The following is a 17,202-nucleotide window of genomic DNA, read 5'->3' as shown; positions in this document are numbered from 1 at the left end:
ACAACCTTGGCAGACTGTCGACACCAGAAATCCTAAGAGACATAGACGTGCACTGAAGCGATTGTGGCATAACACCAATTCCCAGCAAGCATTCACCCTATATAAATCTGCCTTCTTAACCACTTGACGACCGCCTCACGCCGATGTACGTCGGCAAAGTGGCACGGACAGGCAAAATCACGTACAGGGTACGTGATTTGCCTTCCGCGGGTGGGGGGTCCGATCGGACCCCCCCCCGGTGCCCAAGGCGGTCGTCTTTTGTCCAGCAGCGATCGGTGATGAGGGGGAGACCATCCGTTCGTGGCCCCCCCTCGCGATCGCCGCCGGCCAATGAGAATCTTCCTTTGCTGCTGTATGCTAAACAGCAGCAAAGGAAATGATGTCATCTCTCCTCGGCTCGGTAATTTCCGTTCCGGCCCGAGGAGAGAAGACATCAATGTGAGTGCACAACACACACACACACAGTAGAACATGCCAGGCACACAAAACACCCCGATCCCCCCCCCGATCGCCCCCCGATCCCCCCCCAATCACCCCCCCCCCGTCACAAACTGACACCAGCAGTTTTTTTTGTTTTTTGGTTTTTTTTTTTTTCTGATTACTGCATAGTGTCAGTTTGTGACAGTTACAGTGTTGGGACAGTTACTGTTACCCCCCTGTAGGTCTAGGGTACCCCCCTAACCCCCCCTAATAAAGTTTTAACCCCTTGATCACCCCCTGTCACCAGTGTCACTAAGCGATCATTTTTCTGATCACTGTATTAGTGTCGCTGGTGACGCTAGTTAGTGAGGTAAATATTTAGGTTCGCCGTCAGCGTTTTATAGCGTCAGGGACCCCCATATACTATCTAATAAATGTTTTAACCCCTTGATTGCCCCCTAGTTAACCCTTTCACCACTGATCACCGTATAACCGTTACGGTTGACGCTGGTTAGTTTGTTTATTTTTTATAGTGTCAGGGCACCCGCCGTTTATTACCGAATAAAGGTTTAGCCCCCCGATCGCCCGGCGGTGATATGCGTCGCCCCAGGCAGCGTCAGATTAGCGCCAGTACCGCTAACACCCACGCACGCAGCATGCGCCTCCCTTAGTGGTATAGTATCTGATCGGATCAATATCTGATCCGATCAGATCTATACTAGCGTCCCCAGCAGTTTAGGGTTCCCAAAAACGCAGTGTTAGCGGGATCAGCCCAGATACCTGCTAGCACCTGCGTTTTGTGCCTCCGCCCAGCCCACCCAAGTGCAGTATCGATCGATCACTGTCACTTACAAAACACTAAACGCATAACTGCAGCGTTCGCAGAGTCAGGCCTGATCCCTGCGATCGCTAACAGTTTTTTTGGTAGCATTTTGGTGAACTGGCAAGCACCAGCCCCAGGCGTCAGGTTAGCGCCAGTACCGCTAACACCCACGCACGCAGCATACGCCTCCCTTAGTGGTATAGTATCTGAACGGATCAATATCTGATCCGATCAGATATATACTAGCGTCCCCAGCAGTTTAGGGTTCCCAAAAACGCAGTGTTAGCGGAATCAGCCCAGATACCTGCTAGCACCTGCGTTTTGCGCCTCCGCCCGGCCCAGCCCACCCAAGTGCAGTATCGATCGATCACTGACACTTACAAAACACTAAACGCATAACTGCAGCGTTCGCAGAGTCAGGCCTGATCCCTGCGATCGCTAACAGTTTTTTTGGTAGTATTTTGGTGAACTGACAAGCACCAGCCCCAGGCAGCGTCAGATTAGCGCCAGTACCGCTAACACCCACGCACGCACCGTACACCTCCCTTAGTGGTATAGTATCTGATCGCATCAATATCTGATCCGATCAGATCTATATTAGCGTCACCAGCAGTTTAGGGTTCCCAAAAACGCAGTGTTAGCGGGATCAGCCCAGATACCTGCTAGCACCTGCGTTTTGCCCCTCCGCCCGGCCCGGCCCAGCCCACCCAAGTGCAGTATCGATCGATCACTGTCACTTACAAAACACTAAACGCATAACTGCAGCGTTCGCAGAGTCAGGCCTGATCCCTGCGATCGCTAACAGTTTTTTGGTAGCGTTTTGGTGAACTGGCAAGCGCCAGCGGCCTAGTACACCCCGGTCGTAGTCAAACCAGCACTGCAGTAACACGTGGTGACGTGGCGAGTCCCATAAGTGCAGTTCAAGCTGGTGAGGTGGCAAGCACAAGTAGTGTCCCGCTGCCACCAAAAAGACAAACACAGGCCCGTCGTGCCCATAGTGCCCTTCCTGCTGCATTCGCCAATCCTAATTGGGAACCCACCGCTTCTGCAGCGCCCGTACTTCCCCCATTCACATCCCCAACCAAATGCAGTCGGCTGCATGAGAGGCATTTTTATGTCCTCCCGAGTACCCCTACCCAACGAACCCCCCAAAAAAGATGTCGTGTCTGCAGCAAGCGTGGATATAGGCGTGACGCCCACTATTATTGTCCCTCCTGTCCTGACAATCCTGGTCTTTGCATTGGTGAATGTTTTGAACGCTACCATTCACTAGTTGAGTATTAGCGTAGGGTACAGCATTGCACAGACTAGGCACACTTTCACAGGGTCTCCCAAAATGCCATCGCATTTTGAGAGACCCGAACCTGGAACCGGTTACAGTTATAAAAGTTAGTTACAAAAAAAGTGTAAAAAAAAAAAAAAATATGAAATAAAAAAAAATAGTTGTTGTTTTATTGTTCTCTCTCTCTCTCTATTCTCTCTCTCTATTGTTCTGCTCTTTTTTACTGTATTCTATTCTGCAATGTTTTATTGTTATTGTTATTGTTATTATGTTTTATCATGTTTGTTTTTCAGGTGTGTAATTATTTACACTTTACTGTGCTTTATTGTTAACCATTGTTAACCATTTTTTTGTCTTCAGGTACGCCATTCACGACTTTGAGTGGTTATACCAGAATGATGCCTGCAGGTTTAGGTATCATCTTGGTATCATTCTTTTCAGCCAGCGGTCGGCTTTCATGTAAAAGCAATCCTAGCGGCTAATTAGCCTCTAGACTGCTTTTACAAGCCGTGGGAGGGAATGCCCCCCCCCCACCGTCTTCCGTGTTTTTCTCTGGCTCTCCTGTCTCAACAGGGAACCTGAGAATGCAGCCGGTGATTCAGCCAGCTGACCATAGAGCTGATCAGAGACCAGAGTGGCTCCAAACATCTCTATGGCCTAAGAAACCGGAAGCTACGAGTATTTCATGACTTAGATTTAGCCGGATGTAAATAGCGCCATTGGGAAATTGGGGAAGCATTTTATCACACCGATCTTGGTGTGGTCAGATGCTTTGAGGGCAGAGGAGAGATCTAGGGTCTAATAGACCACAATTTTTTCAAAAAAGAGTACCTGTCACTACCTATTGCTATCATAGGGGATATTTACATTCCCCGAGATAACAATAAAAATGATTAAAAAAAAAAATATGAAAGGAACAGTTTAAAAGTAAGATTAAAAAAGCAAAAAAATAATAAAGAAAAAAAAAAAAAACACCCCTGTCGCCCCCTGCTCTCGCGCTAAGGCGAACGCAAGCGGCGGTCTGTCGTCAAACGTAAACAGCAATTGCACCATGCATGTGAGGTATCACCGCGAAGGCCAGATCGAGTGCAGTAATTTTTCCAGTAGACCTCCTCTGTAAATCTAAAGTGGTAACCTGTAAAGGCTTTTGAAGGCTTTTAAACATGTATTTATTTTGTTGCCACTGCACGTTTGTGCGCAATTTTAAAGCATGTCATGTTTGGTATCCATGTACTCGGCCTAAGATCATCTTTTTTATTTCATCAAACATTTGGGCAATATAGCGTGTTTTAGTGCATTAAAATTAAAAAAAGTGTGTTTTTTCCCCAAAAAATGCGTTTGAAAAATCGCTGCGCAATTACTGTGTGAAAAAAAAAAAATGAAACACCCACCATTTTAATCTGTAGGGCATTTGCTTTAAAAAAATATATAATGTTTGGGGGTTCAAAGTAATTTTTTTGCAAAAAAAAAAAACTTTTTCATGTAAACAATAAGTGTCAGAAAGGGCTTTGTCTTCAAGTGGTTAGAAGAGTGGGTGATGTGTGACATAAGCTTCTAAATGTTGTGCATAAAATGCCAGGACAGTTCAAACCCCCCCCAAATGACCCCATTTTGGAAAGTAGACACCCCAAGCTATTTGCTGAGAGGCATGTCGAGTCCATGGAATAGTTTATATTGCGACACAAGTTGCGGGAAAGAGACAAATTTTTTTTTTTTTTTGCACAAAGTTGTCACTAAATGATATATTGCTCAAACATGCCATGGAAATATGTGAAATTACACCCCAAAATACATTCTGCTGCTTCTCCTGAGTACGGGGATACCACATGCGTGAGACTTTTTGGGAGCCTAGCCGCGTACGGGACCCCGAAAACCAAGCACCGCCTTCAGGCTTTCTAAGGGCGTGAATTTTTGATTTCACTCTTCACTGCCTATCACAGTTTCGGAGGCCATGGAATGCCCAGGTGGCACAAAACCCCCCCAAATGACCCCATTTTGGAAAGTAGACACCCCAAGCTATTTGCTGAGAGGTATAGTGAGTATTTTGCAGACCTCACTTTTTGTCACAAAGTTTTGAAAATTGAAAAAAGAAAAAAAAAAATGTTTTTTCTTGTCTTTCTTCATTTTCAAAAACAAATGAGAGCTGCAAAATACTCACCATGCCTTTCAGCAAATAGCTTGGGGTGTCTACTTTCCAAAATGGGGTCATTTGGGGGGGGTTTGTGCCACCTGGGCATTCCATGGCCTCCGAAACTGTGATAGGCAGTAAAGAGTGAAATCAAAAATTTTCACCCTTAGAAATCCTGAAGGCAGTGATTGGTTTTCGGGGTCCAGTACGCGGCTAGGCTCCCAAAAAGTCCCACACATGTGGTATCCCCATACTCAGGAGAAGCAGCTAAATGTATTTTGGGGTGCAATTCCACATATGCCCATGGCCTGTGTGAGCAATATATCATTTAGTGACAACTTTATGAAAAAAAAAAAAAAAGTGTCACTTTCCCGCAACTTGTGTCAAAATATAAAATATTCCATGGACTCAATATGCCTCTCAGCAAATAGCTTGGGGTGTCTACTTTCCAAAATGGGGTCATTTTGGGGGGTTTTGTGCCATCTTGGCATTCCATGGCCTCCGAAACTGTGATAGGCAGTGAAGAGTGAAAGCAAAAATTTACACCCTTAGAAATCCTGAAGGCGGTGATTGGTTTTCGGGGCCCCGTACGCGGCTAGGCTCCCAAAAAGTCCCACACATGTGGTATCCCCATACTCAGGAGAAGCAGCTAAATGTATTTTGGGGTGCAATTCCACATAGGCCCATGGCCTGTGTGAGCAATATATCATTTAGTGACCACTTTTTGTAAATATTTTTTTTTTTTTTTTTTTTTTGTCATTTTTCAATCACTTGGGACAAAAAAAATAAATATTCAATGGGTTCAACATGCCTCTCAGCAATTTCCTTGGGGTGTCTACTTTCCAAAATGGGGTCATTTGGGGGGGTTTTGTACTGCCCTGCCATTTTAGCACCTCAAGAAATGACATAGGCAGTCATAAACTAAAAGCTGTGTAAATTCCAGAAAATGTACCCTAGTTTGTAGACGCTATAACTTGTGCGCAAACCAATAAATATACGCTTATTAACATTTTTTTTACCAAAGACATGTGGCCGAATACATTTTGGCCTAAATGTATGACTAAAATTGAGTTTATTGGATTTTTTTTATAACAAAAAGTAGAAAATATCATTTTTTTTCAAAATTTTCGGTCTTTTTCCGTTTATAGCGCAAAAAATAAAAACCGCAGAGGTGATCAAATACCATCAAAAGAAAGCTCTATTTGTGGGAAGAAAAGGACGCAAATTTCGTTTGGGTACAGCATTGCATGACCGCGCAATTAGCAGTTAAAGCGACGCAGTGCCAAATTGGAAAAAGACCTCTGGTCCTTAGGCAGCATAATGGTCCGGGGCTCAAGTGGTTAAAATACATTTCCTCCCTCCCTGCTGCCAAACAAGCCTGTCACTCTCATTAATGTTGAAAGAAGCAACAGCAAGTAGCTTTGGATATTGTGAACTATATATCTGCATTATACTTATCTATACCAGTAGGTGGCACTGCAGTGTTATAATGTATATTCTATGGTAATGTATTTAGAGGAAGTGTTATCTTTCTCAGTGTATGTGTTCTCCTATACCCCCCTGTTTTCTTTTCCATGATAAAGACATGCTTTGATATCCTCCATGAAAGTAAAGGTATACTCTGCATACAACAAGCTTCCAAGGCTTGATCTGCAAAACAATTAATACTCTGTCATTCAGTCCTCATTGTTTCTTATCTACTTTTAACTCTCTACTTTCTCCATCTCCATCTCCAGTCAGTAACTCACTCACTGTTCATGAGATTGCCAATCCATTCAAAAACAAGATTGTTGCAATTCGTGGGGGCATCTCCATTGCACAGACATCTATCCCACTTAACATACCCTGTACAAAACCACCCTCAACACTTTTGTCTTTTGACCTTGCTACTACCAAAGAGGTCCATTAAGTGTTCTTGGAAGCCTGCTTTACCACCTGTCCATTGGACGCTGTTCCCTCATAACTACTATGGTCACCCTCTTCTTCTATCCTATTCTGCCTCATATTTTCAATCACTCCCTCTCTACTGGCACCTTCTTCTCCTCTCTAAAACATGCGCTGATCACCCCCATATTTAAAAAGCCCTCACTGGACCCCTCCAGCCTGAACTACTTAAGACCCAACTCCTTGCTTTCGTTTACCTCTAAACGTTTAGAACGCTTAGTCTACAACTGTCTGAGCTCCTACCTCACTGACAACAACCTCCTTGACCCCTTACAGTCTGACTTTCGCTTACTACACTTCACTGAAGCTGCCCTACTAAAGCTCACTAATGATTTACTAACTGCTAAAACCAATGACCACTAATCCATACTCATACTACTAGACCTCACTGTGGCCTTTGATACTGCTGACCATACCCTCCCCCTGCTCTCTCCTGGTTCTCCTACCTATCACATTGCTCCTTCAGTGTTACTTATAACTCTGTCTCCTCCTTCTTTACACTTCCTTTTTCTGTAGGGGCCCCCCAAGGTTCTGTCCTTGAACCCCTCCTCTTCTCCATCTACACCTCCTACCCTGGTCACTTTATAAACTCTCATGTCTTCCTCTACCATCTCTTTCTTGATGACAAACAACACTCGTTACTCCTCACCTCACTCCTTCAGTCCCCTCTTACATTACTAACTTACTGACATATCAGCATGTATGTCACACCACTTCCTCAATCTCAATCTTTCTAAAACTGACCTCATATTATTCCCTCTTTAACCACTTCAGCCACAGAAGGATTTACCCCCTTTACCGGGCCATTTTTTTGTGATACGGCACTGCGTCGCTTTAACCTCCCTGGCGGTTTTCCCGAGTGTGGCTCGGGGTTAAAATTCAGTACCATTAGCGGTAACCCCGAGCCACACTCGGGATCGCATTGCAGGATCCTGGGGCGGCGTTACTTACCTTGTCCCCGGGATCCTGCGATGTCCCCCGCAGTGTCCGAGGGCTCCGTCCTCCTCCGAAGCCTCTCCGTGCCAGGCTCCGTTCCCTGCGAGCGGCGCGACGCACGGGGGCGGAGCCTGGCGGCAAATTCAAAAAACTGTCAAAATCATAACACATACAGTACTGTAATCTTACAGATTACAGTACTGTATGAAATGATTTCACATCCCTTTTGTCCCCAGTGCTCTGGCCCATGCCCTGCATGCAGTTTTACATGATATACACTGTTCTTTCTGCCTGGAAACTGGAGATTGTCCATAGCAACCAAAAAGTGTCCCTTTACGTCAAAAGTGGCTTTAGACCAGCTAGAAAACAGCGATAGTAAATTAGAACACTTGCAGAATTGAGCGATAGTGAATTGTGGGGAAATTTATTTTATTACTATTTTTTTAAATTTTTTTTAATTATTTATTTTTATTTATTATATTATAATTTATGTTTTTGTGTTTCAAACTTTATCATACCCGGGATATCTACTAGACTCTGGTTTGGACAGATTTAAGTGTGTTATTGTTAAGATTTACAGACCTACAATATAAAACGCCAAATTTCCATGAAAAATAATTGTACCGCTTTCAGCACCTAAAATCCGAAATAATCATACCGCCAGGGAGGTTAACTGACAATTGCGCGGTCGTGCGATGCTGTACCCAAACAAAATCATCCTTTTTCCCACAAATAGAGCTTTCTTTAGGTGGTATTTGATCACCCCTGCTGTTTTTATTTTTTTCCGCTATAAACAAAAAAAGCTAATTTAAAAAAAAGCTATATTTTTAACATTTTGCTATAATAAATATCCCTAAAAAATATATAAAAAAAACTAATTTCTTCATCAGTTTAGGCCAATATGTATTCTTCTACATATTTTTAGAAAAAAAAATTGCAATAAGTGTATATTGATTGGTTTTGGGCAAAAGTTATAGTGTCTACAAAATAGGGGATAGATTTATGGCATTTTAATTATTATTTATTTTTTTACTAGTACACTGGCGGCGATCTGCTACTTTTCACACTATTTTGGGACCACTGACATTTATACAGCAATCAGAGCTATAAATAGCCATTGTTTACTGTATAAATGCCACTGGCAGGGAACGGGTTAAAACTTAAATGTGTGTCTTAGGGAGTGATACTAATGCCCTGTACACACGATAGGATTTTCCAATGGAAAATATGCGATAGGACCTTGTTGTCAGAAATTCCGACCGTGTGTAGGCTCCATCACACATTTTCCATCGGAATTTCCGACACACAAAGTTTGAGAGCTTGCTATAAAATTTTTCGACAACAAAATCCGTTGTCTGAAATTCCGATCGTGTGTACACAAATCCGACGCACAAAGTGCCACGCATGCTCAGAATAAATTAAGAGACGAAAGCTATTGGCTACTGCCCCGTTTATAGTCCCGACGTACGTGTTTTACGTCATCGCGTTCAGAACGATCGGATTTTCCGACAACTTTGTGTGACCGTGTGTATGCAAGATAAGTTTGAGCCAACATCCGTCGGAAAAAATCCATAGATTTTGTTGTTGGAATGTCCGATCAATGTCCAACCGTGTGTACAGGGCATAACTGTGGGGGGATGGGACCGATCGTTGTTCCTAAGCAGTAGGAATGCTCCTAGCAGGAGCATTTGCGGGTACGATGGACGTCGGCCACGTGCATGGGCTCCTACTTCACGCACCCTGTACGCCTTAAAGCGCCCGCTGTACAGCTACAACAATTCGCGCAGGAGTGCCATTCTGCCACCGTCAATCAACGGTGGGCAGTCGGCAAGCGGTTAAAAAAAATCAATACACTGACAATAACATACAACGCCCTTTACAACTTTGCCCCGAGCTACATCACCAATCTTGTCTCCAAACATCATCCAAACCATTCTCTCCACTTCTCCCAAGACCTCCTGCTCTCTAGCTCCCTTGTTTCCTCCTCCTATGCTCACCTCCAGGACTTCCCCAGAGCCTCTCCCATCCTCTGCAACTCCCTACCCCAATATGTCTGGCTATGTCCTACTCTGTCCACTTTTAGGCGATCCTTAAAACTCATCTCTTCAGGGAAGCTTATCCTGCATTCAGCTAATAACCAAATCTTCTATTTCTCCCATCAGTTCATCCCTCACAGTTATTACCTTTTCTTCCACCAGCCCCTCACTTTTAGATTGTAAGCTTGCAGGAGCATGTTCCTAACCCTCTTGTATCGAATTGTGTTGTTGCTGTATTGTCTCCCTTTATATTGTAAAGCGCTGCACAAACTGTTGGTGCTATATAAATCCTGTATAATAATAATTAAAGTGGCAGTTTAGTATAGTACATGTATGCATAATCTGTTGAGAAAGTATGCTACAGAAACAAATGCATTGGTACATAAAGTGGCATGTAACTTTTCCACTGAGGGGCCCACAATTTGGCTCCAATTTGGCTCCATTGTAAATACTTAATAGCTAGGATTTCTGTGTTGTGAGTATGTTAGGATAGAGACCGACTAATTCATTATTATAACACAGCAACCAATCAGAAATCATCTTTCAGCTGCTAAATGTGAGCTTAATAAACAAAGCTACTAGAAGTTGCAGAAAATTCATGTTTTTTACATTGTGATATTAAATACTAGTTACACATTTTTTTATTTTACCATTTAGATCGCTGTGTCATTACATCACTTCTGTTCTGCTCTTCTGGTGTAAGCTGATATTGGGCCCACTAATGACATCTTTGTTCAGGGCCCTATAATTGTCAGTCCTCTCTCTGGAGCCTTTTTATTCATGTTAAGCAATGATTTACATACCAGGCTAGGAAAATAATGCAGCCTTTCCCAGTAGTGGGAAAGGCTGCAGAAGTGGGTACTGCTACTTCAGCATTTTAGGACACTGCAGCCCATATTTATTTTAACACAACCCAACCTGAATAGGGTGCCTAATGTCCAGCTGAGCCCTCCCTATTTATTACTGTAATACAGTCAGGCTGAAGTAATATATTCTCTTCATTATGTGTATTTTTCCATATTAACTGGTGCAACACGGAGTAAATACCCCATGTTAGCAGCCCGCTGGGAGTCAAACTGCTGCGCTTAAACACAAGCATTTACCCATGTCTCCACTGGTCCAATATCCTCCCCGCGCACCAATCAACAGCATTCTAGCTATCTGAGCAGCACTGCTGATTGGACCAGTGTGCATGGGTGGGGGAGGGAGGTGTCAGACCACTGGAAACCTAGATTGCTGCTTGTGTGTGAGAGCAGCAGTCCAAATCCCCAGTGTGCTGCTAGCACAAGGTATTTCAACCTTTGCAGTAGCACTTAGTGTGACAAAATGCACAGAAAGAAGAGCATATGTATTATACTTCAATTAGGCTTTAATTAAGAGCTCATTGAATCATTTGGCTGGGTACACCTTTTTTTTTTTTTTTTTAACCCTGAGCAGGTAGGGCTTGTACATACCAGGAATGTGCAGTAAACATATCTTTATAACATTAGTACATACAGGACTAAAGTCAAAGGAGAAATGAACAAATATTGATACTGTATTGCCACCTAGCTTCACGTTGGCACGGCACAGCACAGCACATGACTCAATACACAATTTAATTCATAGAACTTCAACCATGTTAAATTCTGGGGTCATTTTTTTTCTTGCGTTTTGATGAATTTGCACCTATTTTGGCACTGTCCTTGTACTGTACTTGTCTGCTAGAACCTGGTGTCCTAACAACCAATCACATGCTTGGCCCAGCATTCATAGGAGGACATCACTTCCTCTGTCCAGACCCGTTCTGCCTCTGCCTGCTGCTACAGACTCGCCCCCGCCACTCGAGGCTCCCAGCTGTGCTGTAAGTATGCGAGGTAAGGGTGAAATCTGATAGAGACTTTCATATAAGGGGAAATTCTAATGGGACTTTCATGTAATGGGGACTGGTGAACTCTGATGTAAGGGTGGACTCTAATGGGCTCAAGTTTAATTGGAATTTCTTTGCTTTGTTTTACTGAAGCTCTTTCTCTGTTCTAAATCATACCATGCTGATTCTAAAAAAGCTTTTATACACTCATTTACATTTTATTAACTCATTTTTAAACTGATCTTTTTTTTGAGAGAAGACTAGATTGGCTTAGCAGAAGGAAGGGGGCAGGGCCTTGGTCAACAAGGATAAATGCAATTTGTTTGATCTTAAAAGCCAAAAGGTTGATTTACTAAAGGGGAGAGAATATTCACTTGAATTTTAACCATGTTAAAAGCAAATTCCAAATTATTTAACCACTTGCCTCTCGCCCAAACTTTCACAATAACGTATATTGGCACTATCTTCCAGATTCAGGGCATGTGCAACTCTCTCCCCCCATCCCCCCCCCCCCCGCGACCAATTTTGTCAGTAGGTTTCAGCCAATGATTTATGTTTGAGACCCGCTGATAAGCTGTGTCCAATCACAGCCCAGAGTCCTGTGTTGACAAACACACAGGGCTCTGTACAGAGGGAGAAGGAACAAACAGATATTTGGTTATAAGCAGCACGCATTAACACTTGTTAGGCACACACTTAACCCTGAGATGTGAACCCCTTAGTGTGATTTGTACAATGAGAGTGTATAGTTATAGCACTGATCACTGCTTTACTGTGTCACCAGTGATGTCACTATCAGTCAGTTAGTGTACCCCCCCAGCCGGCGTCAGTTAAAGCGGGGTTCCACTCAAATTTTTAACTTAATCTTACCCCCCTCAGTTAACTGCATAGATGTTCAAATGCCGCATGAAATTTTTTTTTATCGCTGTAATTACCTTTATATTGTACTTTATTGTGGCACTTCCTGTTTCTCCTCCCATGGGAGTAGGCGTGTTTATTGCCTTTCCCCGGCGCCGCACTGTCTCCTGGGAACTTAGTGTCAGGCTTCCCAAGATTCAGTGCGGAAACAATGATCATGTGTGAACAAGCTGTGAATGAACAGCATTCACCGCATCCAGGAAATCAATGCTTGTGGGCTTCACATGCCCACAAGCAAGATGGAAACAGCCAGCATCACATTTTTTACGTTATTTTTCAGTACGAAAACAGACAGAGGCGGAAATATTACACCCAAACTGTGAGTATTATTTTGGGGTTAGCAAAGTGTCACAATGACCTAAAAAAAAAAAAAAAAAAAGATTGGTCACCGGACTCCCGCTTTAATGTTAGATTGCCCACCGCATCACAGTCCCTAGTTGCTGATCACCGCCATTACTAAAAAAAAATACAAAAAATTTGAGTATATATACAGTACCATAGTTTGTAGACGCTAGTATTTTCACACAAATCAATCAATATACACTTATTGGGATTTTTTTACCAAGGACGTGTAGCAGAATACATTTTGGTCTAAATTGATAAAGAAATTCGATTTCTATTTATTTATTTTTTTTATTGGATATGTTTTGTAGCAGAAAATAAAAAAAAATCTTTTTTTTTTAAATGTTCCCTCTTTTTTTTTGTTTAGAATAAAAATACCACCAGAAAAAAAGCTCTATTTGTGAACAAAGTTAAAGTAATGCAGTGCTAAATAGCAAATAATGGCCTGGTCGTGAAGGGGGTTAAAAACCTTCCTGAGCTCAAGTGGTTCATCCATGCATGATTGGGTATTCAAAGTATACACAATAATGCCCCGTACACACGGTCGGATTTTCCGATGGAAAATGTCCGATCGGAGCGTGTTGTCAGAAATTCCGACCGTGTGTGGGCTCCATCGGACATTTTCCATCGGATTTTCCGACACACAAAGTTGGAGAGCAGGAGATAAAATTTTCCGACAACAAAATCCGTTGTCGGAAATTCCGATCGTGTGTACACAAATCCGACGGACAAAGTGCCACGCATGCTCAGAATAAATAAAGAGATGAAAGCTATTGGCCACTGTCCCGTTTATAGTCCCGACGTACGTGTTTTACGTCACCGCGTTCAGAACGATCGGATTTTCCGACAACTTTGTGCGACCGTGTGTAGACAAAACAAGTTTGAGCCAACATCCGTCGGAAAAAATCCTAGGATTTTGTTGTCGGAATGTCCGAACAAAGTCCGACCGTGTGTACGGGACATAACAGTTTATTCAAAGAATATTCTTTGGCCTTTAGTAATCAACCCCAGTTCAGAGACTTTTGCTATGCCAAGATGCATAGTCAGGAGGGTGACAGATGTTTCTTTTTACAGTAAGAAGTAATTCAAATGGGTGTACCAATCCTTACACCCATGCAAAGGGCTGGCTTCACCCACAAGGAATGCACAGGTGTTCTGTGCAGCCACTTGCAGGCAACCTGTTCAAATCAATGACAGGCAGGTGGCTGCACGGACCTGCACAGATCTCCAACACATCCTAAAGTGTACATCTGTATACAGTCAGGGATGCATTTGGAGATCCATGCAGGTCTGTGCAGCCACCCGCTCATAATTGATTTTAACATGCTGATGACAACTTGCTTCATGGAACATGAACAACTTATGCATGGGTGAATGGATCGGCACACCAGTGTGAATGAGGCATTAAGGAATGTTGTAGTGGTCCCTTCTGCCCAAGCCTGCCTAGTGGTGTTTCCTATTATAGTATGGATGCAGGCAACTGCCTCCATGGGAGCTATATGTTCCATTATCATATGATGGTTGATATATACATACTGAGAAAGAAATTGATAAGCCTGTACTCCCCAGCCAGTCTGCTTTTTTCATGTTTGTAATAACTGCAAAAAACTTTTCTTTTATGTCATGTTTCTTATTTAAGGCTCCATTGTCAATACCTTCAATATGGAACCAAAGGCCAACTTCGTGGCAACCTACTTTACTGCTTATGAACACACACTATATCTATACATTTATATATTTATTTGTAATATTTTAACATATTTACTCCCCCCAAACTATCCCACATATCATAAACAATGTCTTTGAAACCTTTAACATGAAAAGTGCACAAAGTATGGTTTTTAAGTAGGTTCAGTAGATGATGGAAATGTGAAATGTCCTCTTTGGTTAGACAATGGCTCGAATGTTTCAGAAATAGCTCCCATCACAACATCTGGACACATAAATCATTAATGTCAATTTGGAATTATGATGAAACGAAAGCACAAACTGTGGTATTCTTCCAATCTTCCAAACTCGAATGTGTCCCATCCGTGTTTTCTGCACTTAAATAATTACTTGTGTTTAGAGCAATGGCATCATGCTACAAAAAGGTGCATCTCTAAACAAATCCACATGTATTCATTGTCATATATATGTGGGCAAGAAAAATGTAACTGAGCCTTTACTTTGGTATTAAATAACATTTTTTCTTTACAAAAAGTATTTAGAAATAAAGCTATGTATAGGTGATGGGACTGAAAAGGTTAAGTCCCCTTGTCTTTTAAAATATGTTTCACCCCCACTCATAAATAAATAATGTCTTTCTTGGTCTCTCTTCCATGCCAAGATCAATATCTCTTAACATCTTACTTATTTTATTACTGCTTTTGGTTTTCTGGGCCTGATTGAAAGTTGTTCAGAGGAAATCTTTGGTTTTGCTTAAGTGTCCGTGACATTTAATCATGACTTTCCTTGCAGTTTAATTCCAACCAGTCAATCAGTTAATCCACTTCAATTGATTCTGTGCTCTCCGTTATCGGCTTGCACTCATTGGGCATCCTCTGATGTCGACTCAGCTGTGTAGCTTGTGTGAAGCTCCTCTCGCACCTCTCACACCTACAGGAGACAAGAGAGAAAAAATAAGACCGTGGATCCTCGCTTTTGGGTGTCAGAAGTTTTCTCACCATGTCTAATAGGAACAGACACTCAAAAGTGGCTTCAGGTTTCACTATCCCTAAAGGTTTAATTGGTGGCTACTAGCAGTGTCTTAGTGACTATGATAGGGCATGGCCCATCTGATTCAGATCAGAAGAATCTGTCAATAGAAAGGGGGAAGGTGATTTCTCTAGAGAGGCCTGTCTTGTCCCTGCACTGATCACTGTCACATCAAATAGATAAAGAACAAAAAGAGATTTTTAGGAGAGAGCCATCAAAGAAGCAGCCTGTCTGCGGTTTTCTGCTCTGTAACCTCCAGAAAGAAATTGATGACAAATAGAATTTCACCTACTGCTAATTTAAAATCTGGAATTCAATATCTGAGGTCCTCAAGGGCGGAAAAGTGAAAAGTGAAAAAAAAAAAAGAATAATATTTATTGAAAAACAACTTTGATGTGATTGTTCTTAAGAATGTCTAATGCTTAGATTATGTACATCCTTTGATAGACAATTCACTGTCTATCAAAGTAGAAGTAGTACAAAAAAATTAAAGATTAGAAAACTCTTGAACTTTTATCATCAAGGTGACAACAATTCCACAATAAGTTTGAACAAAAAGAAGGCAAAACCATCATTAACTAGCATTTGGAAATGATTATTTGACCTCTAAACTTTTATTAACTATTGTTATTATTATTATTATTATTTTTACTTTAAACTTTTTATTAGTTTTAGAAAAAACATTCCAGTGGTAGTAAATACATTTAAGTTGGTATTACGTTTCTCGTTATATAAGTCATATAATAACATAAATTATAGAGTATGCAATGAAACCGCAAAGAGAATTAAACTGGAAAATAAAAATTGAAACTTGAAACATTTCTGCCTACCCCTAATGGGAGCTATCTGTAGGCGGAGCTTACAAGGGTTAAAGAGATACTCATGGCAAGTTGGTGTAAACCATATGACATTCAATCTTATAAGAGTTCACAGCTCACAATTCTTTAAATATTTAGAAGCTCTCGGATTGCGTAACCATTCCTGCCAATTATTTTTAAACCTATTAACCACTTAAAGACCAGGCCTCTTTTTCAGACTCGTGTTTACAAGTTAAAAACAAGTTTTTTTGCTAGAAAATTACTTAGAACCCCCAAACATTATACTTTTTTTTTAACACCCTAGAGAATAAAATGGCGGTCATTGCAATACTTTTTGTCACACCGTATTTGCGCAGCGGTCTTACAAGCGCACTTTTTTTGGAAAAAAATCACTTTTTTTAATAAAAAAATAAGAAAACAGTAAATTTAGCCCATTTTTTAATATATTGTGAAAGATAATGTTATGCCGAGTAAATTTGATACCCAACATGTAACGCTTCAAAATTGCGCCCGCTCATGGAATGGCCTCAAACTTTTACCCTTAAAAATCTCCATAGGCGACGTTTAAAAAATTCTACAGGTTTCATGTTTTGTGTTACAGAGGAGGTCTAGGGCTAGAATTATTGCTCTCTCACTCTAACGATTGCGGCGATACCTCACATGTGTGGTTTGACCACCGTTTTCATATACGGGCGCTACTCACGTATGCGTTCGCTTCTGCGCGTGAGCTTGTCGGGACAGGATGTAAACATCCCTTGTAATAAAAAAAAAGCATGACAGGTCCTCTTAAATATGAGATCTGGGTTCAAAAAGACCTCAGATCTCATATTTGAACTTAAATGAAAAAAAAAAAAATCTTGTCATTTGAAAAAATGACAACAGGAAAATGTGCCTTTAAGACGTATGGACAGAAGGCTACCGCCCTGCTATAGTATGGAGACGGGTGGGGGCCATCTTCCCCTCACTCGTTTTTATACCCAGCCATGGACAGGTCCCGATCGCCTCCGCT

The 17,202-nt window shown here is 41.9% G+C and overlaps 1 protein-coding gene across 1 annotated transcript in view; it reads right to left on the bottom strand.

The window, feature by feature from the left end:
* Window positions 1-14,372: 14,372 nt before the first annotated feature.
* Window positions 14,373-17,202, bottom strand: part of PRDM6 (PR/SET domain 6) — a 167,063-nt gene continuing 164,233 nt past the window's right edge. Inside the window, exon 8 of the mRNA XM_073624698.1 lies at window positions 14,373-15,276. Coding sequence (XP_073480799.1) covers window positions 15,162-15,276 — 115 coding nt within the window. The 3' untranslated portion in view covers window positions 14,373-15,161. The remainder of the gene's footprint in view (window positions 15,277-17,202) is intronic.

The sequence above is a fragment of the Aquarana catesbeiana genome, linkage group LG01 (genome assembly GCF_042186555.1).
Source record: "Aquarana catesbeiana isolate 2022-GZ linkage group LG01, ASM4218655v1, whole genome shotgun sequence".
Classification (NCBI taxonomy): domain Eukaryota; kingdom Metazoa; phylum Chordata; class Amphibia; order Anura; family Ranidae; genus Aquarana; species Aquarana catesbeiana.
This window is presented reverse-complemented; position numbering and strand designations above follow the sequence as displayed.